The sequence below is a fragment of the Bombina bombina genome, chromosome 1 (assembly GCF_027579735.1).
Source record: "Bombina bombina isolate aBomBom1 chromosome 1, aBomBom1.pri, whole genome shotgun sequence".
In the NCBI taxonomy this organism is placed as follows: domain Eukaryota; kingdom Metazoa; phylum Chordata; class Amphibia; order Anura; family Bombinatoridae; genus Bombina; species Bombina bombina.
In genome coordinates, this window is record NC_069499.1 from 1,252,937,609 (window position 1) to 1,252,964,854 (window position 27,246).

Below are 27,246 nucleotides of genomic sequence, written 5' to 3' on the forward strand. Positions count from 1 at the left end.
GCTGCCACCTGCAGATTTGCGGCCAATCAACCCAATCGGATTAGATCGGGTTGATTTCTGTCCGCCGCCTCGAAGCAGGCGGTAGGTTATGGAGCAGCTATCATACGGAGCTTGATTAAGTTAAGTGATTCAGGGCTTGATTCTCAAAAGTTCTCTGGTCTGGTGACATTATGTAAAGTCACATAAGTACTGCAGTGTCCCTCCGTTTTAACTTGAGAGCAGTTTCTCATTATGAGGGATTCTGGATGTGAGGGAGACACCTACATTAGAAAACAAAGTGTGAGTTATTTGGCTCCATACCAGCGAGTTTTTGATCAGTGTCTTCTTAGTGTTTTAGGAGGGAAAAGGGAATTTACTTTCATTGAATGTAGCCAATTGTCAAATCTATTAAAGGGACAGTTCACCCCCCAAAAACTCCCATTTAAATTGTTCTCAATGATCCATTTTACCTGCGGGAGTATATTAAATTGTTTACAAGTAGCTCCTTTACTCCTATTTTGGCCTTTGAAATAGCTGATTTAGCGTGTTGTTTCCCAACCTATACTGAAAGTTTTGATACTGGGTCTCAGCTATTGAATAGCCTAAGTAAACACAGCCAGCAGAAGAATTGACACTCCCAGTGGGGTGCAGGATAGTTAAGTAATAACATGATAATTTTTCATTGTTCTCTCTATTGAGCTTTAGTTTTACAGACAAATATAAGATAAGGAAGCAAGTGTGTGTACATAAAGTTATAACAATGCGATATATTACCTGAAGCTCAACCCATTGTAATAGGCTGTGGTTTAAAAGCATTAAACTAGCTACTTCATATACACAAACCTGAAAATGCAATTTCTCATACATTTTATACTCTGCAGCTGGTATAACAAGTCACTGAAAATACATTAATATAAAAACAATTTTACAGTGTACTGTCCCTTTAAGTAAGAAGTGTATACATCCTAAGTTTAGGTAATTCAAATTTAGACGAATATATACTTATTAACGCTAAACAATCAACAAGTTGAAAATATGTTCATACTGATTTACTATTTACCATCCTAGCAAAGGTTTTCACATTTTCCCCCTAAAGTATCTTTTTAAAATTTTTAATTTCAGGGACAGTACAGTGAACTTGGAGACTAAGATTAACAAAAGGATTTTAGGTTACCGCTTTTTACATTGATATTTTCTTGGAGTACCTATTTTTTTATTATATTAAACACTTGCTAATTACAGGGTTCAAAATTATTTCAGAATAATTAAAAATAATACAGTCAGATCTTACATTTTTATTAACCATTTTGTTCCTGCAGATTGAAAATGTGAAGTCACACGACAACACAATACAAATGACACTAACTTGATAAATATACAATACAACGTAAGAAATGAAAGTTATATAACAATAGTTAATACAAAACTGTGTTGCACCGTTTTAATTAAGAGAAAAAAAAAATGCTGCATGTTTTGCAAAGATCAGCTACAAAAGAAGAAAAAAATATTGTGGATCCTTTTGGAGAGTACAAAGTCTGCAATTTCACCTCTTCTCATGGTTTGGCAACCTGCTATATAAAAAAAAAAAAAATACATTAATTAGATGTATTACAAAATAACCTATCTTAAAAAGGGACACTGAACCCAGATGTTTTCTTTCGTGATTCAGATAGAGCATGTACTTTTAAGCAACTTTCTAATTTACTCCTATTATCAAATTTTCTTCATTCACTTGGTATCTTTATTTGAAAAGCAAGAATGTAAGTTTAGATGCCAGCCCGTTTTTTGTCAACAACTTGGGTCGTTCTTGCTGATTGGTGGATAAATTCACCCACCAATAAACAAGTGCTGTCCAGGAGCCTGAACCAAACATTGTCTGGCTCCTTAGCTTAGATGCCTTCTTTTTCAAATAAAGATAGCAAGTGAACGAAGACATATTGATAGGAAACTTTCTCTTGTAAGATGTATCGAGTCCACGGATTCATCCTTACTTGTGGGATATTCTCCTCCCCTACAGGAAGTGGCAGAGAGAGCACCCACAGCAGAGCTGTCTATATAGCTCCACCCCCCAGTCATTCTCTCTGCCTGCTTAACTGCTAGGAAGGGCAAAGAGGAGTGTGGTGACAAAAATGTTAGGTTTTTATTTTCTCAAGCAAAAGTTTATTTTAAATGGTACCGGTGTGTACTATTTACTCTCTGGCAGAAAAGGGATGAAGATTTCTGCAAGGAGGATGATCTTAGCATTTTGTAACTTAGATCCACTGCTGTTCTCACAAGGGCTGAAGAGTACAGGAAAACTTCAGTTGGGGGAACAGTTTGCAGCCTAAACTGCATTAAGGTATGTTCAGTCTATTTTTTTCTAGACAGACTGTTATTTCTAGAAATGCTGGCAATATTCCCATGAGGGGAAGGGTAAGCTGTATTCAGACACTTGGATAGGAATTTCCGCTTGCATGAAGGGCTTATTAGTTACTGGTGACACTGTTTGGTAAAAACGTTTTTGTTTATTCAGTAAAGTTTTTTGAAGGGACTAAAGGGGTCATTATGGCTTGTTTTAGGTTTTTTTTAATCCACATGGTTAATTTAGAGACACTCTAGTGTTTTTCTGTTAGGCCTCAAAACTCGAGTGAGGTGGGAGGGGCCTATTTTCGAGCCTCAGTTGTGCAGTTTCTTTTCCTCTGAGACTTCTGTTTCTCCAGAGGTTCCTGCCGTGTTTGAGGGCTGTAAAAGAAGTTTTTCCCCCCACAAATTGTTCTGAAGGGCAGGTAGGCCCTTCAGAACAACTGGTTTTGATGTTTTTTCAATCCGGTTTTGCCATTAAGGGGTTAATTGTTTATTTGCATAGCTGTGCAAAGTTACTAAGGCTATATGATACTACTGTAAAAATTTCGTTATGTTTACTGCTTTTTTACACTTTTGCAGAATTTGTGCAGCTTTTTTTCTCTTAAAGGCACAGTACCGTTTTATTTCTAAGTGTTATTTACTTTAATTACAGTGTTTTCCAAGCTTGCTTGTTACATTACTAGCCTGTTTAACATGTCTGACACCAAGGAAAATCCTTGTCCAATATGTTTGGAAACCATTGTGGTACCCCCTCTTAGAATGTGTCCCAATTGTACTGATATGTCTATAAACTATAACGAACATATGTTAGCATTTAAAAATAGAGCAATAGATGATTCTCAGTCAGAAGTATATGAGGGTTCACCATCTAGCTCTCCCCAAGTGTCACAACCAGTAACGCCCGCACAAGTGACGCCAAGTACCTCTAGTGCGTCACATTCATTTACTTTACAAGACATGGCCACAGTTATGAATACAACCCTCACTGAGGTTTTATCCAAACTGTCTGGTTTACAAGGAAAGCGGGACAGCTTTGGGTTAAGGAAAAATGCTGAGCAGTCTGACGCTTTAGTAGCCGTATCTGATATGCCCTCACAATGCTCTGAGGTAGGGGTGAGGGATTTGTTATCCGAGGGAGAAATTTCTGATTCAGGAAAGACGCTTCCTCAGACAGATTCTGATATGACGGCCTTTAAATTTAAGCTTGAACACCTCCGCTTATTGCTCAGGGAGGTATTAGCGGCTCTAGATAATTGTGACCTTATAGTGGTCCCAGAGAAATTGTGTAAGATGGATAAATACTTAGAGGTTCCTGTTTACACTGGTTTTTTTTCCAGTCCCTAAGAGGATTGTGAATATTATTGCTACGGAGTGGGATAGACCAGGTATTCCGTTTATTCCCCCTCCTGTTTTTAAGAAAATGTTTCCCATATCTGACACCATGCAGAACTCGTGGCAGACAGTTCCTAAGGTGGAGGGAGCTATTTCTACTCTGTCTAAGCGTACAACTATACCTATTAAAGTCAGTTGTGCTTTCAAAGATCCTATGGATAAAAAAAAATTAGAGGGTCTCCTGAAGAAAATTTTTGTTCATCAAGGTTTTCTTCTTCAACCTATTGTGTGCATTGTTCCTGCAACTTCTGCAGCTGCTTTCTGGTTTGAGGCTAGAAGAGGCTCTTCAGATGGAGACTCCATTAGAATTAATTTTGGACAGAATTAAGGCCCTTAAATTGGCTAATTCTTTTATTACAGATGCCGCTTTTCAACGGGCTAAATTAGCGGCAAAGAATTCAGGTTTTGCCATTTTAGCACGCAGGGCGTTATGGCTTAAATCCTGGTCTGCTGATGTGTCATCTAAAACTAAGTTTTTGAACATCCCTCTCAAGGGAAAGTCCCTATTTGGGCCTGTATTGAAAGAGATTATTTCAGACATCACTGGAGGGAAAGGTCATGCCCTCCCTCAGGATAGATCAAATAAGATGAGGACCAAACAAAATTTTCGTTCCTTTCGGAATTTCAAGAGTGGTCCCGCTTCAGCTTTCTCTGTTGCAAAGCAAGAGGGGAATTTTGCCCAGTCCAAGTCAGTCTGAAGACCTAACCAGGCTTGGAACAAGGGTAAACAGGCCAAGAAACCTGCAGCTGCCTCTAAGACAGCATGAAGGGGTAGCCCCCGTTCCAGGACCGGATCTAGAAGGGGGCAGACTCTCTCTCTTCGCTCAGGCTTGGGCAAGAGATGTTCACGATCCCTAGGATTTAGAAATTGTGTCCCAGGGATATTTTCTGGAGTTCAAAGGCTCTCTTCCAATGGGGACTTTTCACATTTCTCGATTGTCTGTAAACCAGACAAAGAGAGAGGCGTTCTTATGCTGTGTAGAAGACCTACATACCATGGGGGTGATCCGCCCAGTCCCAAAAGAGGAACAGGGGCTAGGATTTTACTCAAACCTGTTTTTGGTTTCCAAAAAAGAGGGAACTTTCAGATCAATGATGGATCTCTAAATTCTAAACAAGTTCCTCAAAGTCCCATCATTTAAGATGGAGACTATTCGGTCTATTCTACCTCTGATCCAGGAGGGTCAATATATGACCACCGTGGACTCAAAGGATGCATATCTACACATCCCTATTCACAGAATTTTCCCAAGGGTGCTAGGGTCCCTTCTGGCGGTTATATGACCACGGGGCATAGCAGTGGCGCCTTTTCTTAATTCAGGTGTCAACTTTCCAGTTATCCAAGTCTCACACGGACATTGTGTTGGCTTTTCTGAAATCTCACGGGTAGACGGTGAACATAAAGAGTTCTCTCTTCCCTCTTATAAGAGTTTCCTTCCTAGGGACTCTGATAGACTCGGTAGAAATGAAAATATTTCTGACGAAGGTCAGAAATTCAAAACTTCGGACTCATGGTAGCGGCAATGGACATAGTTCCTTTTGCCCGCATACACCTCAGACCACTGCAACTGTGCATGCTCAAACAGTGGAATGGGGATTATACAGATTTGTCTCCTCAACTGCATCTGGACCAGGAGACCAGACATTCTCTTTTCTGGTGGTTGTCTTAGGACCACCTGTCTCAGGTAATGTGTTTCCGCAGGCCAGAGTGGCTCATTGTAACGACAGATGCCAGCCTGCAACTCCCTGAAAGCACAGGGCTTATGGTCTCGGGAGGAATCTCTTCTCCCAATAAATATTCTAGATCTGAGAGCGATATTCAATGCGCTTCAGGCATGGCCTCAGCTTGCTGCGGCCAAATTCATCAGGTTTCAGTCGGACAACATCACGACTGTAGCTTATATCAATCGTCAAGGAGGAACAAGGAGTTCTCTAGCGATGGAGGTAACCAAAATAATCCGATGGGCAGAGGATCACTCTTGCCATCTCTCAGCAATCCACATCCCAGGAGTAGTGAACTGGGAGGCGGATTTCCTAAGTCGTTAGACTTTTCATTTGGGGGAGTGGGAACTCCATCCTGAGGTATTTGCCCAGCTGATTCAGCTATGGGGCACATCAGAATTGGATCTGATGGCGTCCCATCAGAATGCCAAACTTCCTTGTTACGGGTCCAGGTCCCGGGATCCCAAGGCGGTACTGATAGATGCTCAATCTGGCCTATGTATTTCCTCTCCTTCTACGTCTGGTTGCCAGAATAAAGCAGGAGAGATCTTCGGTGATTCTGATAGCAGCTGCATGGCCACGCAGGACTTGGTATGCAGACCTAGTGGACATGTCCTTGGTTCTACCATGATCTCTGCCAATGAGGCGGGACCTTCTAATCCAAGGTCTGTTCACGCATCCAAATCTAATTTCTCTGCGCCTGACTGCTTGGAGATTGAACGCCTGATTCTATCAAAGCGTGGTTTCTCTGAGTCGGTCATTGATACCCTGATTCAGGCTAGAAAGCCTGTCACCAGGAAGATCTATCATAAGATTTGGCGCAAATATCTTTATTGGTGTGAATCCAAAGGTTACTTACGTGGAGTAAGTTTAGGATTCCTAGAATATTGTCTTTTCTCCAAGAAGGTTTGGAGAAGGGATTATCAGCTAGTTCTTTATAAGGACAAATATCTGCTTTGTCTATTCTTCTACATAAACGTCTGGCAGATGTCCCAGACGTTCGAGCATTTAGTCAGGCTTTAGTCAGAATCAAGCCTGTATTTAAACCTGTTGCTCCGCCATGGAGCCTAAATTTAGTTCTTAAAGTTCTTCAAGGGGTTCCGTTTGAACCTATGCATTCCCTGGATATTAAGCTTCTATCTTGGAAAGTTTTGTTTTTAGTAGCTATCTCTTCGGCTCGAAGAGTTTCTGAGCTATGTTTTACAGTGTGATTCCCCTTATCTGCATGGAAAATAAGATAAGGTGGTTTTTGTGTACCAAACCTGGGTTCCTCCCTAAGGTTGGTTCTAACAGGAATACCAATCAAGAGATTGTTGTTCCTTCACTGTGTCCTAATCCTTCTTCAAAGAAGGAACGTCTGTTGCACAATCTTGATGTGGTTCGTGCTTTAAAGTTCTACTTATAAGCAACTAAAGTTTTCCGTCAAACATCTTCATGGTTTGTTGTTTATTCTGGTAAGCGGAGAGGTCAGAAGGCTACGGATACCTCTCTTTCCTTTTGGCTTAAAAGCATCATCCGTTTGGCCTATGAGACTGCTGGACAGCAGCCTCCTGAAAGAATTACTGCTCATTCTACTAGAGCTATGGCTTCCACATGGCTTTTAAAAATAAGGCTTCTGTTGAACAGATTTGTAATGCAGCGACTTGGTCTTCGCTTCATACTTTTTCCAAATTTGATACTTTTGCTTCTTCGGAGGCTATTTTTGGGAGAAAGGCAGTGGTGCCTTTCCGTTTAAGGTCCCTGTCTTGTCCCTCCCTTCATCCGTGTCCTAAAGCTTTGGTATTGGTATCCCACAAAAAAGGATGAATCCGTGGACTCGATACATCTTACAAGAGAAAACATAATTTATGCTTACCTGATAAATGTATTTCTCTTGTGATGTATCAAGTCCACGGCCCGCCCTGTTTATTAAGACAGAGATATATATATATATATATATATATATATATATATATTTTTTTAAACTTTCACTCACCACTGCACCCTATAGTGTCTCCTTTTTCTTCCTAGCCTTCGGTTGAATGACTGGGGGGTGGAGCTAAGGGGGAGCTATATAGACAGCTCTGCTGTGGGTGCTCTCTCTGCCACTTCCTGTAGGGGAGAAGAATATCCCACAAGTAAGGATGAATCCGTGGACTCGATACATCACAAGATAAATAAATTTATCAGGTAAGCATAAATTATGTTTTCTAATTTACTCCTATTAAGATTGCATGCTCTATCTTAATCACAAAAGAAAAAGTTTGGGTTCAGTGTCCCTTTAAGTATATACAATTTTCAGCAAAAGATAAAACAAGTTGAATGTATAACTTTGCACCTTCATGTGCACCAGGACGCTCGGTCACACTGGGGTGGTAGTGAATAAATGTTGCTACTCTAGGGTAAGGCAGAATTTAGACTTTGACACAGACATATACTGCAAAAGACTTTAAAATCTATTAAATCGGGCATTATGTCTTGAGATGTTTAAAGTGACAAAACTCAAATGCTTAGTTCTCAAAACACTTTTAGCTGCATATTAATTTTGACTTATTTCCCTTTAAATATAACACTTTACCAACAATAATCTATTCCCTAATTTTAAGAAGCTGTATTTTACTTAAAGGGACAGTTAAGTCCAAAAAAAAAAAAACTTTCATGTTTCAAATAGGGCATGTAATTTTAAACAACTTTTCAATTTACTTTTATCACCAATTTTGCTTTGTTCTTTTGGTATACTTAGTTGAAAGCTAGACCTAGGAAGGCTCATATGATAATTTCTAAGCCCTTGAAGGCCGCCTCTAATCACATGCTTTTGTATTTGCTTTTCACAGCAGGGGAGAATTAGTTCAGGTAAACCCTATAGATAACATTGTGAGCATGCCCGTGGATTGTGGCAGACACTGCACTAATTGGCTAAAATGAAAGTCAAAAGATAATAAATAAAATGTCATGTGATCAGGGGGCTGTCAGAAGATGTATAGATACAAGATAGTCACAGCAGTAAAAAGTATATTATTATAACTGTGTTGGTTATGCAAAACTGGGGAATGGGTAATAAAGGGATTATCTATCTTTTAAAACAACAAAAATTCTGGTGTTGACTGTCCCTTTAATATTTTATGTCAGTGACATCATTATTATTTATAATGTGCCACAAATTTCAATAATAAGTCCAGGTGTCAAAATAAGATGAATACCATATGGCATGTATATTTACTATTAGCATACATAAACTCTAGATTTCCCTCCCTCTCTCTGATATCTAAGGAATAATAAAGATCTGTCTGATCATTAACACAAAGGCATTGCAAATTTGCTTAGTACATCATCCTGCAAATGACTCACCAGGGAAACTACACAAACAGAGTGAACCAAATGAAAAAGAACTTGTCAGTCAGGGTGGGGGTCAAAATGTGGTCTAGGCATTTGTGAAAACAAGAAAAGATACTGCCAAATTAAAATCAGATCTTATTAAAATAAGCCCTGAATGCTACTGTTAAAAAAAAAACACACTTTTAAAATGGTCACCTAAAGGAAAAGGTGAAAGATTGACCCCTTTTCATTATAAATTAATTCAGTTTACATCCTGCTTTGCAACAAAAAAAAATTATTTTAGTTCTTTTTTAAAAGCATCTACTGAATTTTCTAAAATATCCTCATTAGAAAGAATGCTATATCCTTATCGCCCTTACGTTGCCTTGAGCATTAAAAAGAGGAGCAATGCACACATGACTAACAGTGGAGAAGCCTAAATCGTATTATGGTCTAACAAATATAAAAAAAAAATAATTCTAAGGCCAGAGTGTTCACATGGATTCAGGTGATAACCAAGGCATTATAATATTCAGCGAGTCTACGTTCTATGCTTCACTTTACTATGTTAGGATTAAATCGCTTTTTAGATAGCATCTAATTTAAACATGGACATAAAACTCAAAATTTCTCTTATAATTCTAACAATGCATAACATTTTAAATAACTTTCCAATTTACTTCAATTATCAAAATGTGCTTCATTCTCTTGTTGAAGGAGCAGCAATGCGCTACTAGGAGCTAGCTGAGCACAGATGAGCCAATGATAAGGGGGCATATATGTGCAGCCACCAATCACTAGCTTCCAGTAGTGCATAGTTGCTCCTGAGCCTAGCTAGGCTTGCTTTTCATAATTCAATCTTGTTGACTCTAATTTTCTCTACTGTTGTTTCTCTTTCTAGTAGATATCCCAGAGGCAGCCCTTTAACCCCTTAATGACCACAGCACTTTTCCATTTTCTGTCCGTTTGGGACCAAGGCTATTTTTACATTTTTGAGGTGTTTTTGTTTAGCTGTAATTTATTTCTTACTCATTTACTGTACCCACACATATTATATACCGTTTTTCTCGCCATTAAATGGACTTTCTAAAGATACCATTATTTTCATCATATCTTATAATTTACTATAAAAAAATTATAAAATATGAGGAAAAAATTGAAAAAAAAACACACTTTTCTAACTTTGACCCCCAAAATCTGTTACATATCTACAATCACCAAAAAACACCCATTCTAAATAGTTTCTAAATTTTGTCCTGAGTTTAGAAATATCCAATGTTTACATGTTCTTTGCTTTTTTTGTAAGTTATAGGGCCATAAATACAAGTAGCACTTTGCTATTTCCAAACCATTATTTTTCAAAATTAGCGCTAGTTACATTAGAACACTAATATCTTTCAGGAATCTCTGAATATCCCTTGACATGTATATATTTTTTTTTAGTAGACATCCCAAAGAATTCATCTAGGCCCATTTTGGTATATTTCATGCCACCATTTCACCGCCAAATGCGATTAAATACAAAAAATCGTTCACTTTTTTACTAATTTTTTCACAAACTTTTGGTTTCTCACTGAAATTATTTACAAACAGCTTGTGCAATTATGGCTTAAATGGTTGTAAATGCTTCTCTGGGATCCCCTTTGTTCAGAAATAGCAGACATACATGGCTTTGGCGTTGCTTTTTAGTAATTAGAAGGCTGCTAAATGCCACTGCGCACTACACGTGTATTATGCCCAGCAGTGAAGGGGTTAATCATGGAGCATGTAGGGAGCTTTTAGGGATACTTTTAGCTTTAGTGTAGTGTAGTAGACAACCCCAAGTATTGATCTAGGCCAATTTTGGTATATTTCATGCCACCATTTCACCGCCAAATGCGATCAAATTAAAAAAAACGTTAAATTTTTCACAATTTTAGGTTTCTCACTGAAATTATTTACAAACAGCTTGTGCAATTATGGCACAAATGGTTGTAAATGCTTCTCTGGGATCCCCTTTGTTCAAAAATAGCAGACATATATGGCTTTGGCGTTGCTTTTTGGTAATTAGAAGGCCGCCAAATGCCGCTGCATTTCACACGTGTATTATGGCTAGCAGTGAAGGAGTTAATTATGTAGCTTGTAGGGTTAATTTTAGCTTTAGTGTAGAGCTCAGCCTCCCACCTGAAACATGAGACCCCCTGATCCCTCCCAAACAGCTCTCTTCCCTCCCCCACCCCACAATTGTCCCCGCCATCTTAAGTACTGGCAGAAACTCTGCCAGTACTAAAATAAAAGCTATATTTGGGCTTTTTTTTCGGGGTTTTTTGGCATATTTACATATGCTGCTGTGTAGGATCCCCCCTTAGTCCCCAACCTCACTGATCCCCCACCAAACAGCTCTCTAACCCTCCCCCTCTGCCTTAATGGGCGCCATCTTGGGTACTGGCAGCTGTCTGCCAGTACCCAGTTTAGCAACGAATGTGCCTTTTTTTTAAAAAAAAAAATGCCCTTTTCTGTAGTGTAGCTCCCCCCCAAGACCAACCCCCCACCCCTTCCTGATCCCTTAGCTGTTTATTTCAAAATTTAAAAACATTTTCTTTTTAACTTTTATCAGTTTTATTTTTCTGTAGTGTAGCGGTTCCCTCCCGCTCCCGCCTGCCGTCCCCACGCGCGTGCTCCCCCCTGTTCCGCTCCCGATCCCGCCCCCCTTCCCTCCACTCGGCACATCGATGGCCGCCCACCCGCCTCCCAGACTTGCTCCCACCCACCAACGATACACAGAGTGGCTCTCTCTGCATCGGATGGCCAAGGGGGGTTATTGCAGGATGCCTCGATATCGAGGCATCACTGCAATAACCGGAAAGCAGCTGGAAGCGAGCAGGATCGCTTCCAGCTGCTTTCCAGACCAAGGACGTACGCCACACGTCCTCAGTCATTAACTGTATTTTTTTTTTTTTGAGGACGTGTGGCGTACGTCCTTGGTCATTAAGGGGTTAACAAGGAGTACACCTATGTAGCAAAATTTGTTTTTCATTATTCAAATAGAGAATACAATTTTTTTTAAAAAAAGTTCCCATGTTACTTATATTATCAAATTTGCATTGCAATTCTTTGTTGAAGAAATATCTAGATATGTAGTTCTCCAGACATTTACCTAACAGGAAATAGTGCTATGTATAAAACTGTTGAAAAACTATTGCCATATAGTGATGCAGACGAGTGCACACTCCTGAACTTACTAAATCCCTGCTTTTCAACAAAGGATAAAAAACGAACATTTGGGGGTTTATGTCCCTTTAAGTTTTAAAGACACAATAAAGTCTATACTAAACTAAAGTAGACATTGTAAACAACTTTCCAGTTTACTTGTATCATCTATTTTGCTTAGTCCATGTGGTATCCGTTGTTAAAGAGTAATCCTAGGCGATCTCAAGAACTTGCATGTGTCTTTAGCAATCTGACAACAGTGTTTGCAACAATGTTTACAGGAATCTTACATATAATTGCAAAAGACACGTGATGCTCTTAAAGGGACATAAAACCCTGAATTTTTCTCTCATGATTCAGATAGCACATACAATTTTAAACAACTTTCTAATGTACTTTTAGCAAAATGTATTCGTATTCTTGTTATCCTTTGTTGAAAAGCAGAGATGTAAGCTCAGGAGAATGCACGTGTCTGCAGCACTATATGGCAGCAGTTTTGCAACAATGATATACATTAGCAAAAGCACTATATGGTAGCACTATTTCCTGTCATGCAGTGCTTCAGGCATGCGTTTGACACCTATCAAGGTATCTCTTCAACAAAGAAAAACATGAGAACAAAGTAAATTTGATAATAGTAGTACATTGAAAACATTTGTATTCTCTATCTGAATAATGAAAGAAAAATGTTGGCTCTCATGTCACTTTAAGCCCCTATCGGCCTACATAGGTTTACTATTCAACACATACCATGAGAACAAAGCAATCATTCAAATAACCCCAAACGGTACAAGATATTTATTTACACATTGATCATCGTATCATATCCATGAAGATTAATGCTTTCTTAGCAGTCAGAAAAAGGCTGAAGCAATGGAATTGTGCATTACATGAAGCTGGATTAAACTGCTGTACAAACCTTGTTTGCTCCATCCTCTTCTTCCACTCCTGCTTGTGTCATGAGATCTGCAATATTTTTCTCTAGATCATCTATGCGAGTGCTCATGTCATCAAGTTCATTTCTGTTAAGGATCGGAAGTGTTTATTTATGCTACACACATTCCATGAGTTAGTTGCATAAAATCGCCACTATGACTCTGCTCAGCAAGTATACCCTGCTGGTTCTTGGTTAAACAACTTTGATAAATGCTAAATAAAATAGCTTGTGAAAAGACTGATGGGGATTTGTAATATTATTGAAGAGGTTGGATAAATAGAATGATGCTCTGGTAGATGCACGTAAACAACGTAAGGCCTGGGAGGAAAGTCGAATAGGAAAATAATATCCCATATAAATACCAAACTGCACAGAATAAAAAGCAGGCACTTGTTCAGATGCATCTTGACGTGGCAGAGTCTGTGGTCTGATTATATACAAATCACCAAATGTACTGTATAGTTAGTCTGCACATCTAGGCAAATATTCTGCATACGCTGTTGGCAATGCAACAGCTAACTCTGGGCAAGATATGCAAATGATAAAAACAGCATCGCACTCTAACATATATATATATTTACATTTTTATTGATCACCGATATACATTAAAGCAACAATCCAATAGCAAAATACCATTCTCTCAATCGTTACAACATTAACGGTCCTAGCAAATTATATTTTCAATCCCGCTCGAATGGGTTTAACTCCTACCTACAGTCCTGCACCTAAGCAAGATACTGCAAGAGACTGGCAGCTTCATGCGTCTAATGGGTTCATCTGCTATGTCCTGCTGCAATGGATTTATTTTTCTGGACATTTTTTCAGAATTTGAAAATTGTACAGACTTTTTTTTTTATTGTAGCTATTCAATACTTATCAACCAACAATTTTTTATGTTTGATAGGAATGTTTAATCGCCAGATAACCTATTTTTCGTTTGGTAGGAATTGTTGAACACACTAACACCAACAGATATACTGTTCATTTCAAATCGCTTTATGGTTTTGTTCTTTTATTTGGGATAGGGATGATTCCTCAGCGCAAGAATTGTTTAAATAAGGTGATTTAACACTAAAAGTGAATTTACACATATTAAGTATAGATACTACATTATATTGAAAACCAACTGCAGGTAATACTATTCTCCAGTACAGCTCCTGTCACCCAAGACACACCCTTAGGGATATTTGTAAGGGACAATACAATAGAGTAAAAAGAAGTTGTTCTTATGAGGAGGAAACGCAGAAATAAAATAATGCAATTACCGAACAAATCTCTAAACACATCACATGATCAGTAAAAAGGATATTTCTTCCAATAATTTGATCTGACATGGTTTGGAACCTGTCCTGCATCTGCTGCAGCAAATTCTGCACCTGTAAAGAGGAAAATCACGCTCAATATCAGTAACGGACTGAAATGTTTTGGCTCTCTCTGTGTCCTACTCAAAAGGGCTATTTGTTATTTGTATTTATACCAGAATTTTGTAGGACAAAGTAGCATACTAGGCTATAAAATTCCAAACTTTGTAACAACATTCCTATTCCTTTTTTTTTGCACAGTGTACATAAATACTGCAATACAATTTACCTTTCACATTTTTTTTGTTGTAATAGGACAAATAGGGCTTTCTTTTTACATCAAATATTTATATATGAGCTTTAATTTAATATGAATACAATCTAAGTTTGAGAAATTAAGATTTATTTTTTTTCCCAAACACTTTTTTATTATGAAAATCATATTTGTATGCTGCAATGTCCCACGAGTACAGCAATATCTCAATGTACAGATTTTATGGTGTTTTTGGGAAGTTACAGGGTCAAGTATGGGGCCTGCCCATATCAGTCTTCATACATGGAAAATTGTCTCACTGATCTAAACAGCACTCAAAGGGTTAAAAAACAATAAGTCCAACCTAACACAAAGTCCCTCAACCCACCCACCAATTCCCACTTACTGATCAGAGTGACAACAGCAATACCACTGATCAGCACCTAAAGGGTTCATTTTTCCCCCCACTAAAACTTTTATTATCTAACTAACTGTTGGGACACTGTACAATTTGTCTCTCCGCCTCAGATCACACAGAGGAAAGAGAGAGGTAGAAGGAAATGCAGAGAGCCAATTATTCAAATCATTAGCTGTCACATTTGTATTAGTGACTACTGTCATGTGACTCCAACAGCACTAATTGGCTCCTGGGGGCTGCCTGCAATGCCAGGCAAGTCCCTGTGTCGGATGGACGTGTGTAAGCTTTATGGGGAAAGCAGGGGTGCCACAGAAGTTAGGAAGTTCCATGCCTTTCTAACGTTAAGGCAAAGGGGTTTCAGGATGACATGGAACACCTTAACATCATTAAGAGATTAATGTCCCTTTAAAAATGTAGTTCTTACTGTTTATTATTCATACTATTCCTAAAGCCCGTTCACACGGGCCATTTTTTGCAGTACAGCGGTCCCACCCCTTGCTCTCTCCCTCCCCTTCTCTTTTGCGCGCGCTCCCTCCCCCCTCTCTTTTGCGCGCGCTCCCTCCCCCCTCTCTTTTGCGCTCCCTCCCCCCTCTCTTTTGCGCTCCCTCCCCCCTCTCTTTTGCGCTCCCTCCCCCCTCTCTTTTGCGCTCGCCCCCCCTCTCTTTTGCGCTCGCCCCCCCTCTCTTTTGCGCTCGCCCCCCCCCTCTCTTTTGCGCTCGTCCCCCCCCTCTCTTTTGCGCTCGTCCCCCCCCTCTCTTTTGCGCTCGTCCCCCCCTCTCTTTTGCGCTCGTCCCCCCCCTCTCTTTTGCGCTCGCTCCACCCCTCTCTTTTGCGCTCGCTCCACCCCTCTCTTTTGCGCTCGCTCCACCCCTCTCTTTTGCGCTCGCTCCACCCTCTCTTTTGCGCTCGCTCCACCCTCTCTTTTGCGCTCGCTCCACCCTCTCTTTTGCGCTCGCTCCACCCTCTCTTTTGCGCTCGCTCCCCCCTCTCTTTTGCGCTCGCTCCCCCCCTCTCTTTTGCGCTCGCTCCCCCCTCTCTTTTGCGCTCGCTCCCCCCCTCTCTTTTGCGCTCGCTCCCCCCCTCTCTTTTGCGCTCGCTCCCCCCCTCTCTTTTGCGCTCGTCCCCCCCTCTCTTTTGCGCTCGCGTCCCCCCCTCTCTTTTGCGCTCGCGTCCCCCCTCTCTTTTGCGCTCGTCCCCCCCTCTCTTTTGCGCTCGCTCCCCCCTCTCTTTTGCGCTCTCTCCCCCCTCTCTTTTGCGCTCGCTCCCCCCTCTCTTTTGCGCTCGCTCCCCCCTCTCTTTTGCGCTCGCTCCCCCCTCTCTTTTGCGCTCTCTCCCCCCTCTCTTTTGCGCTCTCTCCCCCCTCTCTTTTGCGCTCTCTCCCCCCTCTCTTTTGCGCTCTCTCCCCCCTCTCTTTTGCGCTCTCCCCCCTCTCTTTTGCGCCGTCTCTCCCCTCTCTTTTGCGCCGTCTCTCCCCTCTCTTTTGCGCCGTCTCTCCCCTCTCTTTTGCGCCGTCTCTCCCCTCTCTTTTGCGCCGTCTCTCCCCTCTCTTTTGCGCCGTCTCTCCCCTCTCTTTTGCGCCGTCTCTCCCCTCTCTTTTGCGCCGTCTCTCCCCTCTCTTTTGCGCCGTCTCTCCTCTCTCTTTTGCGCCGTCTCTCCCCTTTCTTTTGCGCCGTTCCTCCCCTCTCGTTTGTGCCGTCTCTCTCTCCCCCCTCTTTTAATCCCCCATCTTCTGCTCTGTTTCGGCAGTTGACCCCGCCCACGACGCACCCGCCGGCCACGCCCACGGCGCACCCGTCGGCCACGCCCACGGCGCACCCGTCGGCCACGCCCACTCCACCACACACTGACTGACGCCAGGTCAGTCGGAAAGGCCAGGTGTGTTTGGCCGCGCGCGCAGTCTCTACTGCGCATGACAGCTTTGGACAAACACACTTGGCCTTTTATAATATAGGATATAAGAAGAAATACTTTACAGTCCCTGTCATTTAATTCATAACCATTTTGCCTTAAAAATGTACTGCTCATAATGATTTATCTTTCTTTTTTTTTTTTTTTTTTTTTATTTATCTTCAAGCATCTACAGATACATGAAGATGAAGATAAATCATTTGTGCTTGAAGATAAATGATTTATCTTCATCTTCATGTATCTGTAGATGGCCAAACTATTCTACAGCTTTATAAAACGTATAGCCATTTCAAACAAATGACAAAATAAACCAAAAATGATAAAGGCCTTGATGGCCCTGCTCATGTACTTTGTATGTGCAACTTGTTTGTGATCTATATCAGGTTGTGTACAACAGTGTTTCTTAAAGTGAAAGTAAATCCTAGCGTTTTACAAACGCTAGGATTTACTATTGAAACAAATAAAGGGCACTTTAATTCATGAAGTACAAGATACTTCATGTAGAAAGCTCCTTTATTTGATTCAACCGATCGCCATTCTTAGCTGCTGCAGCAGTGCACAGCTAAAAAAAAATTGGCTAAGAGGTGACGTTTTCACCTCTTAACCAATAGACGTGCGGTAAATCCGGTTCCCATGGGCGCCAAGCCGGATTTACCGCACGGCTATTGGCTAAGAGGTGAAAATGTCACCTCTTAGCCAAAAAATGTTTTAGCCTTGGGCTGTTGTAGGAGCTAAGAGCAGTGATCGATTGAATCAAAAAAGGAGCTTTCTACATGAAGTATCTTATACTTCATGAATGAAAGTGCCCTTTATTTGTTTCAATAGTAAATCCTAGCGTTTGTAAAACGCTAGGATTTACTTTCACTTTAAGGGGATACTAAACCCAATGGTTTTCTTTCATGATTGCAATTTTAGGCAACTTTCTAATTTACTCTTATCAATTTTTCTTTGTTCTCTTTATTTGAAAAAGCAGGAAACTAAGCTAAGAAGCCAATCCATTTTTGGTTCAGCACCCTGGATAGCACTTGCTGATTGGTGGCTACATTTACCACCAATCAGCAAGCGCAACCCAAGTTCTGAACCAAAAATGGTCTGGCTCCTAAGCTTTCATTCTTGCTTTTCAAATAAAGATAGCAAGAGAACAAAGAAAAATTGATTATGAGTAAATTAGAAAGTTGCTAAAAATTGCATGCTCTATCTGAATTATGAAAAAAAAAAAAATTGGATTTAGTATCCGTTTAACCTGCCAATAGCCAGACAAGACTGTTAAAGCAATCAGGTAAGAGGGGATGCAGTTGCAGCAGGAAGAGCTTTTTAAACATTTAGCACTGAGACTGTGCTAAATTTAAGCTACCTCTATCAAGTTCATATGCGTGTTTATCTGGTTTTGATACTCGCCAGTGCCTCACCAGCCACTGAACTCACTGCACATCACTGAATTAAACACATAGTTAAAGTACCACTTGAGAAACAGAGGGCCCAGTTGAGCAATTAGCATTGCTGATTAGCTCAGTATCAGTTTCCACTGTGGATCTCTAGTTCAATGTGGATTGCAGGAGCTACTTTACCAATGTGTTTAACAACTCTGGTGGGTCAATGGTGATAAAACTGAGCATGTAATTTTTTCACTATAATCGGTTCTTGAAGGTAACCCCTTATTATGGCAGTCTAACGTATTTTCTGGCCTTCTGGCCGTCCATTGATTTACCCTACGAGTTGGCACTGTATGTGCGTTTAGTCCTTGGTTCTGAAAACATTACAATGTTTTTGTTCCGAGGGGGAACCAATATTTTACCAACCATTATAACAGGTTGGCCGTTAATGAATTATATATGATACAACATATCTAAAGGGCCCTATAAAGTGTACCCTAGACTGCAACCTGCTACTGAATTTTAGCAATTACACAGGCCGCTACTTCTAAGGCAGACCGACAGTCACTTCCTAGAAGCGTAACACAACCCGGAAACGGAGCTTACCACCACGGTCAAATCCTGCACGGTTTTGGGGTCTGCCTCCGACATCCCGGAATGCTTCCTGATTACCAGAACACCACCGATAAACGACCAAAGCGTCCAACTCTCGCGAGATGGACCGCCTAACAACCCTCTATAGATCTCAGACGAACCAATCCCAAATAGACTAAGGGCGTTTAGAACGAGGCTTGAAACGCATTTTTTTTGCTGGTTCCTTGGCTTGGCATTAGTTACCGTGGAGATGGTGTTAGTGTTGTTAGTGTTGTTAGTGGTGGATACGGGTTGCTTTACTTTGGAATCTATGTAACGTTTTGAGTAAAATAAATAAATATAAATACTTTTGAAGTTTCGCAGCAGTCATTCTGAAATAGAGTTGAATTTTTTTTATTCATTTTTTATTAAATGTTAACATAAACATATTGTTTTCACAAATGAATTCAATAAAACATTCCAATACAAGCAAATAGAATATATAAACCAGTATAAACATACAGATATGGAAATATCGCAAGAATACTTGAGAAAATACACCACGTGTCATAGAATAAAGAATATAGCATATACTAATCCTATTGAAATTCGTAGAACACTTAGGCACTCCGCAACATGAGAATAAATTGTTGTAATTGATAAGGTATAGTAACTCAAATTAGATTATTAATAACTAGATGAAATGAAATATATATATTAGTGAAGCAATGAAATGCAAAAGATCTGCATATGGAATTATTTTACAGCATTTACAACTGTTACTAATAAGTTATTTTGAATACAAAACACAAGTAAGAATGTTTATTTTACCTGTAAATGAGCACTGCATTAAACAATGGAACGGTGGCCTGTTCCGGCCTGTTCCGTTCCGGCTTTTACACCATTCACGGTGTAAACCAGATACACCAAATTCACCAGTCACACATGACTAAATGTTATAAGTGTAATCAGCCACAAACCATCCACAGAAACCACATTATGATATCTGTTCCGGCCTTTAATACACTTTATTATAAAAAGTGACGGAACGGCACCTACCCAGCATAATATACAGACCAAATTCACCAGCCACACATAACTAGATGTAGTAAGTGTAATCAACCACAAACCATCCACAAAAACCACGTTCCAATACCCGTTCCGGCCTGTAAAACACTTTTTCATGAAAAATGACGGAACGGCGCCTTACCAGCAAACCAGATACACCAAATTCACCAGTCACACATAACTAAATGTTATAAGTGTAATCAGCCACAAACCATCCACAGAAACCACATTATGATATCTGTTCCGGCCTTTAATACACTTCATTATAAAAAGTGACGGAACGGCACCTACCCAGCAAAATATACAGACCAAATTCACCAGCCACACATAACTAGATGTGGTAAGTGTAATCAACCACAAACCATCCACAGAAACCACATTCCAATACCTGTTCCGGCCTGTAAAATGCTTTTTCATGAAAAGTGACGGAACGGCACCTTACCAGCAAACAAGATACACCAAATTCACCAGTCACACATGACTAAATGTTATAAGTGTAATCAGCCACAAAACACCCACAGAAACCACATTATAATATTTGTTCCGGCCTTTAATACACTTTTTTATAAAATGTGACGGAACTGCACCTTCCCAGCAAAATATACCGACCAAATTCACCAGCCACACATAACTAGATGTTGGAACGTGGTTTCTGTGGATGGTTTGTGGTTGATTACACCTATCACATCTAGTTATGTGTGGCTGGTGAATTTGGTCTGTATATTTTGCTGGGAAGGTGCCGTTCCATCACTTTTTATAAAAAAAAGTGTATTAAAGGCCGGAACAGATATCATAATGTGGTTTCTGTGGATGGTTTGTGGCTGATTACACTTATAACATTTAGTTACGTGTGACTGGTGAATTTGGTGTATCCAGTGGCGGCTGGTGAATTTTTGGGATGGGGGTGCACAAGACCCTGCCCCTATTGGAAAGCCACGCCCCTCTTGAAAAACACACCCCCTTTTAAAAACCACGCCCATTTTAACAAGCCACACCCATTTATAGAAGCCACACCCCTTTGTGAAAGTCACGCCCATCAAATGGCCCCACCCATTTGAACCAGCAGTGTTTTTGGTCATCGTCTTCTTGAAATATCCAGGCCCGGCCGGGGGGTAACTTCAACTGAAGTTTCTGACTGATTCCTCAACATTATTCTCAAGTATCTGCTGATATTGAGTGGAATCCATGAGACCCTCAACAATATTCCCAGTAGTACAGGTCTTTGGAGGTGGTCTGTGGGCTGTTTTTGACTGTTCTTATCATCCTTTGCCTATCCGATATTTTACTTTGCCTGCCACTTCTGGCCTTAACAAGAAATGTGCCTGTGGTCTTCCATATCCTCACCATGCTGACTATGTTCCTCACAGTGGACACTGACATCTTAAATCTATGCAATAGCTTTTTGTAGCCTTCCTCTAAACCATGATGTTGAACAATCTTTGTTTTTAGGTCATTTGAGAGTTGTTTTGTGGCCCCCATGTTGCCACTCTTCAGAGGAGAGTCATAGAGAACAACTTGCAATTGGCCACCTTAAAACCTTTTCTCATGATGATTGGATACACCTGTCCTGTCTATGAAGTTTAAGGCTTAATGGGCTCACCAAACCAATTTTGTCTTCCAATTAATCAGTGCTAGGTAGTTACAGGTATTCAAATCAACAAAATAACAAGGGTGCACAAATGCATGCACCTGTCTAATTTTGTTTTGATGCATATTGCACATTTTCTGTTAATCCAATAAACCTAATATCACTACTGAATTTTTACTGTGTCCTTCATTTATTTGATAGATCAAAATGAAATTACTGATCCAAACAGCCAATTATTTATAACTGAAAATCATGGAAATTGTCAGAGGTGCCTAAACTTTTGCATACAACTGTATATGATTTCATGCACTCAAACTGTATTAAAGTAATGAACTCAGATATGAAATATATTTTTATGAAATGTAACATCAATTATATATAAATACTATGCTCCAATACAGCTCACAGGCCGGATATCTAAAAAATATACAAAGGGAACATTTGTTAAAGTTTAAGCTTCAAAAGATTCTTTACTTCATCGCTTAATGAGATTAGATCTCTACAAACAAGATGACCATATTACCTCTCTGGGGTGACAGAGAAACAATTCTGTACTTTACTTCAGATATGCTCAGTCTTCAGGAAAGTAAGTAATTATCCCTTGTATGATATACAAATGATGAGACTAACAATACTTTTGAAGGTCTGAATCCACATATACGTCTGGAAAGGTTTTCTAGCTCAGAATCGATCCAAGCATATAGAAGACAAAATTTCATATGAAATGACTTGTACCTAATTTTCATATAGTTTTATATACTCCTATACTTTATTAAGGAATGACTTCAAATATGGAATATATTTATATTAAAGTGGGATAATAAGGAAATATAAATATTGTTACAATAAATTAATCACTACAGAATTCTAATTAAATTCAATGTAATATCAGAATATGAAATGATTACTCAATTGATTTCAATTAGTTAATACTATAGTATAGCTGATTATTAGTATCATACTAACTAAGTATTAAATTACAATCCTTTTAAGTCTCCCAATATTTAATGAATCATCGCGTTCATCATGTCCTCGAAGTGAAAGCTCAAATGCGCCGTAAAATAGAATACAATTCATAATTTGGGAAAGAACATAACGATTTGTGGTTACTTGATGTTAGTGTTTTTTAACATTCAAACAATATGCACTGACAAGTTGTTGGCGAATATCAATCCTTCATAGCAAATTAAACTCTAATGGGGAGTATAAATGTGATTAGTAGCAATTATTTATATTTTTGGAGTTAAATGTGATAAATCGGCGACACCATAACTCACCCAACTTGAATCACCACTTTGTTTTTCAAACAGGAGACAATAAAAAGAAGATCCTGTTTGCAAAATTACTATTAAGTTAATCTCTTAAGATATTATCAGTAGGAAGTATATATATATATATATATATATACAAATATATATATAATATTTAATATTATGACCATGTCTAATATTTAAATTAATATACAAGAATCCATACTCTTCAGTATACCCATGTCTAGTGTTAAAATATACATGCTCAGTTAAATTATATAATAACATATGTATTAACCAAATGATTAATCAAAGCTGCGAAATAATAAGTATCTTGAATGTACATTTATGAAAATATATTCCTGGATTTAAAGAACCTTCCACTTTATAGAGAAATAAAACCACATCTCAATTATTGTTGCCCTAGCCCCCAGTGTTCGATATTAGGCAATGCAGCCAAAGGCCGTGGCAACATTAAGATAAATACACCAACATTTTACTTTCTACAAAAGAAGATTATTTCTATTACACTAGTGCTTAATAATTAACTTTAAAGGTAAAGATTAAAACAGAATGTTGATAACTCAAGTACAATTTTTGTAAATTAAGTCAATCCGCCTGTCTTTTTTTGAGGCAAATAAATCAATAACATTTTCGGTGAATGTAGGCATGTCATTGATCAATTGTTTTTCAATTGTGAGCATGGCTAGAGCAGTCAGTCTTTCCTCAGTCATGGTGCTCCTTAGAAATGTCTTAACTCGTTTTAAAGTTGAGAAACATCTCTCAGCCTCAGCAGTTGTCACGGGAATAGTCGAAATAATTTGCAACAGTTTGTAGGTCTCCGAAAAAGTACTGTCCAAGTTATTTTCTATTACAAACTGTAGAAGACTGATGGCACCATTCATATTTCGGAAATCTGGTCTTCTGTAAATTACTCCTAGTTCCGTTTTCAGGCGATCTTTCTGTAATATGTCATAAACCGCTGATGTTTGTTCAAGAAGCTGATTTGGAAAAATTTTCTCGTAATCTGCAAATTTTTCAGCTTGGAGGAGAGAGACAGCCGAGTAGTGAGTTATAAAAGAAAATCTATCTTTTACTTGATTCGTGATAACATCGCATATCTCTTTAGCTGCCACAGTCTGAGTAATGTGAATATTTTCTCTCTTCCTTTTCCTTGATGTTTCCTCTGTTTCTGATATCGTCATGATCACTGTGTCCATTCTTTTCCTTTCGTTTTCCATTGTCTGCTGGAAAGTGTTAACATGTTTTCGAATAAGTGCCGCGTCTGTTAGTGTTTTCTGAAGTTGGTTGTATAACACATCTACATGTGGCATAATATTGTGAAAAACTGAAAGCCAAAACACAAATACCGAGTCTTGTAATATACGCCGAATAGCCCCAGCTTGATTTATTGCTATTTCTTTTTTCGATGTTGACTCTATTTTTTCCATACATTCAATTAACTGTTCCCTGTTTTCAAACACTGTATTGACGGTTCGACTCTTGAAATTCCACCTGGTGGCTGAACCATGAGGTATCCTTCTTCTAACAGTTTCATCTAGAATAGCTATCCGTTGTGGCGAGTTACTAAAAAAGTTAGTAATGTCACTTAGGTTAGAAAAAAATACTCGAACTTGTTGATTCTGACTGCTTGCTTGGCTGACAATCAAATTGAGTTGATGTGCGTAGCAATGCACAAAATGTGCATTCTTGTAGGTACGTTTAATTATAGCCTGAACACCTGCATGCTGACCACTCATCACGCTTGCACCGTCGTAACTCTGGGATATCAATTTTTCGGGGTTGTCTATAACTTTTTCCAAAGTATTTTGGATACATGTAGCTATAGATTCTGCATCATGTCCAGCTGGATTAGTGAATTCCCAGAATCTCTCAACCGGTTGACCGTTACCTATAATGTATCGAAAAACAACAACCAATTGGAAGGCAGATGAAACATCAGTAGTTTCATCTGCTATCACTGCTACAAAACTTGCTTTTGAGATTTCCTTTTTTATTTGGTTCTGGCAAACAGTAAGCATACAGTCTAATAAATCGTTTTGAATTTCTTTTGACGTTCCTTTAAAAACAGTGGCACTAGTGAGATGTTCTTTTAGAGATGCATCAAGTTCTGCTGAGAAGTTTATAAGACCTCTGAAAATGCCTGGATTTAATGAATCCTCGCTTTCGTCATGTCCTCGAAGTGCAAGTTCAAATGCGCCGCAAAATAAAATACAATTAATTATTTTCGAAAGAACATAACGATTTTTCGTTACTTGCTCATTATGTTTTTTAATATTTAAACGATATGCACTGTCAAGTTGTTGTCGAATATCAACCCTTCCTAGCAAATTAAACTCTAATGTGGAGTTTAAATGTGATTGTGAACAATTATGTTTATTTATTTTTTGATTTAAATGTGATAAATCAGCGACACCAGAACTCACCCAGCTTGATTCACCACTTTGTTTTGCAAACAGGAGACAATAAAAACAAAAGAGTCTGTTAGATAATTCACAGCCACAAATCCATGCATATTTATCATATACCTCGGGTTCTCTTTTGAAATCTCTAGTTTTACATTTTGTCACCTGGATAAGGTTAAGCATAGGTGTTGGCCTGAGCATTTTAATTTCAATTTTTCTTTCCATGGGTAACGTTGAAAAATGTAATTGCTTTAGCTCAGACACACTGCCATCTTAACTGTTAGTTTACACACAAAGAACAGTACTTGCTGTTATAAAATATATAACTTTAACTAGGTAAGTAGCCTTGCGGCTCTTATAAAATATATAACTTGTAGGTTAGTTGTTTTGCTGTTATAATATAGATATATATATATATAACTTTGAGACAAGTAGTTTTGCTGTTATAATATATAAATAGTAGTATTGCTGTTATAAAATATAAAACTTGACTTAATAGGCAAGTCAAGTTGGTAATTAGCTTTGCAGCTGTTATAAATTATACAACTTGTAGTAGGTAAGTAGCTGTGAAGCTGTTATAAAATATATAATTGTTTTAAAAACTCTGAGACTCTCTGCAAACTTCTAATAATTCTAAACTAAAATAGTGTTTTAACTTTAAGTAGTATAATTACAGCAGGCAGCAGCCGTGACAGCCATCAACGGGCAAGGTGAACTACAGTCTAAAACTAGTAGGCAAGTAGATTTTTGGTTGTTCTAAAATATATAACTTGTAGGACTGTAGGTAAGTAGCTGTGAAGCTGTTATAAAATATATAATTGTTTTAAAAACTCTGAGACTCTCTGCAATCTGCTAATAATTCTAAACTAAAATAGTGTTTTAAGTAGTATAATTACAGCAGGCAGCAGCCGTGACAGCCGTCAACGGGCAAGGTGAACTACAGTCTAAAACTAGTAGGCAAGTAGATTTTTGGTTGTTCTAAAATATATAACTTGTAGGACTGTAGGTAAGTAGCTGTGAAGCTGTTATAAAATATATAATTGTTTTATAAACTCTGAGACTCTCTGCAATCTGCTAATAATTCTAAACTAAAATAGTGTTTTAACTTTAAGTAGTATAATTACAGCAGGCAGCAGCCGTGACAGCCGTCAACGGGCAAGGTGAACTACAGTCTAAAACTAGTAGGCAAGTAGATTTTTGGTTGTTCTAAAATATATAACTTTTAGGACTGTAGGTAAGTAGCTGTGAAGCCGTTATAAAATATATAATTGTTTTAAAAACTCTGAGACTCTCTGCAAACTGCTAAATAATTCTAAACTAAAATAGTGTTTTAACTAGTTAATTACAGCAGGCAGCAGCCGTGACACGACAGCCGTCAATGATCAAGGTCAACTACTGTCTAAAACTAGTAGGCAAAGGCAATAAGGCTTAGGCAAGTAGTTTTGCGGGTGTTATGAAATATATAACTTGTAGGTAAATAGCTCTGAAGTTTTTAAAAAATATACAATTGTGGTAAATAATAAAACTAATATAATTATTATTTATATTTTATAATAAATTAGACTGTTAATAATATAACAGCACAGGCAGTTAACTGCTTTTTTGAAAAGAAAAAAAAAATGCAAAACTTGCAATCTAATTAATGATCTATTGATTTAAAACTAAAAGTAACCACACTACTCCCTAGGCTAGTCCTACTCTAGTAGTGTAGACTCTCTAATAATGAATGATTAATTCTAATAACTTTAAGTATCTGGCCTGCTGCTAATTCACTACACTCTCTCTCACTCTGACAGACTGACTCAATCTATCTCTGACTAAATAACTTTCTGTTCAAAATGAGGGGACAGGGCCCCAGGCAAGAACTAACTCACTGTCTCACAAATAAATAAATGATAATGTATTGTCCACCGTCCAGCAGGAGGGGAGCTGGTTTTTTAAAAAAAAATTCTGCCCAAAAAGCTAAGCAAAGCAGCCCAAGTGACTGTGACTGACAGACAGTTCCTCCGGCCCCACTAACTTTTCCCTCTCTAGCCTAGGGCTAGCCTCTAACAGACAGCAGAAAAACTAAGTAATATAGTAAGTCAGTGCTGGCTGTGTAACTGTAACTCAACAGGCTAACAGCAGTTACAGCACAACACAGTAGCACACAGGTCAGTTAGTATTGTTCGTTGCAAATCTGCACAGTAAAGTTCGCTCAGACTGAGTAGACACAGACAGGGTCAGGCTATC

At 38.9% G+C, this 27,246-nt stretch overlaps 1 protein-coding gene across 2 annotated transcripts; it reads right to left on the reverse strand.

The window, feature by feature from the left end:
- Positions 1-1,254: 1,254 nt before the first annotated feature.
- Positions 1,255-18,852, reverse strand: HSBP1 (heat shock factor binding protein 1). Of its 2 annotated transcripts, none has more exons than XM_053700818.1 (4): positions 18,716-18,852; positions 14,166-14,232; positions 12,839-12,933; positions 1,255-1,547 (listed from the first exon to the last, which is right to left on the reverse strand). In XM_053700818.1, exons 1-4 carry the CDS (start codon positions 18,758-18,760, stop codon positions 1,533-1,535), a joined length of 222 nt encoding a protein of 73 aa, XP_053556793.1. In that variant the 5' UTR covers positions 18,761-18,852; the 3' UTR covers positions 1,255-1,532. The 2 variants fall into 2 exon arrangements, with proteins under 2 accessions (XP_053556793.1, XP_053556786.1); XM_053700811.1 differs by having other exon boundaries at positions 1,255-1,550.
- Positions 18,853-27,246: the final 8,394 nt, after the last annotated feature.

Excerpts from the sequence above, each read along its gene's own strand:
- HSBP1 (XM_053700811.1), bottom strand. The coding sequence starts at position 18,760 with ATGTCGGAGGCAGACCCCAAAACCGTGCAGGATTTGACCGTGGTG. Across the intron at positions 14,233-18,715 it reads TGCAGGATTTGACCGTGGTG|GTGCAGAATTTGCTGCAGCA; the intron begins GTAAGCTCCGTT and ends TCCTCTTTACAG. Across the intron at positions 12,934-14,165 it reads AGATCAAATTATTGGAAGAA|TTGATGACATGAGCACTCGC; the intron begins ATATCCTTTTTA and ends ACAGAAATGAAC.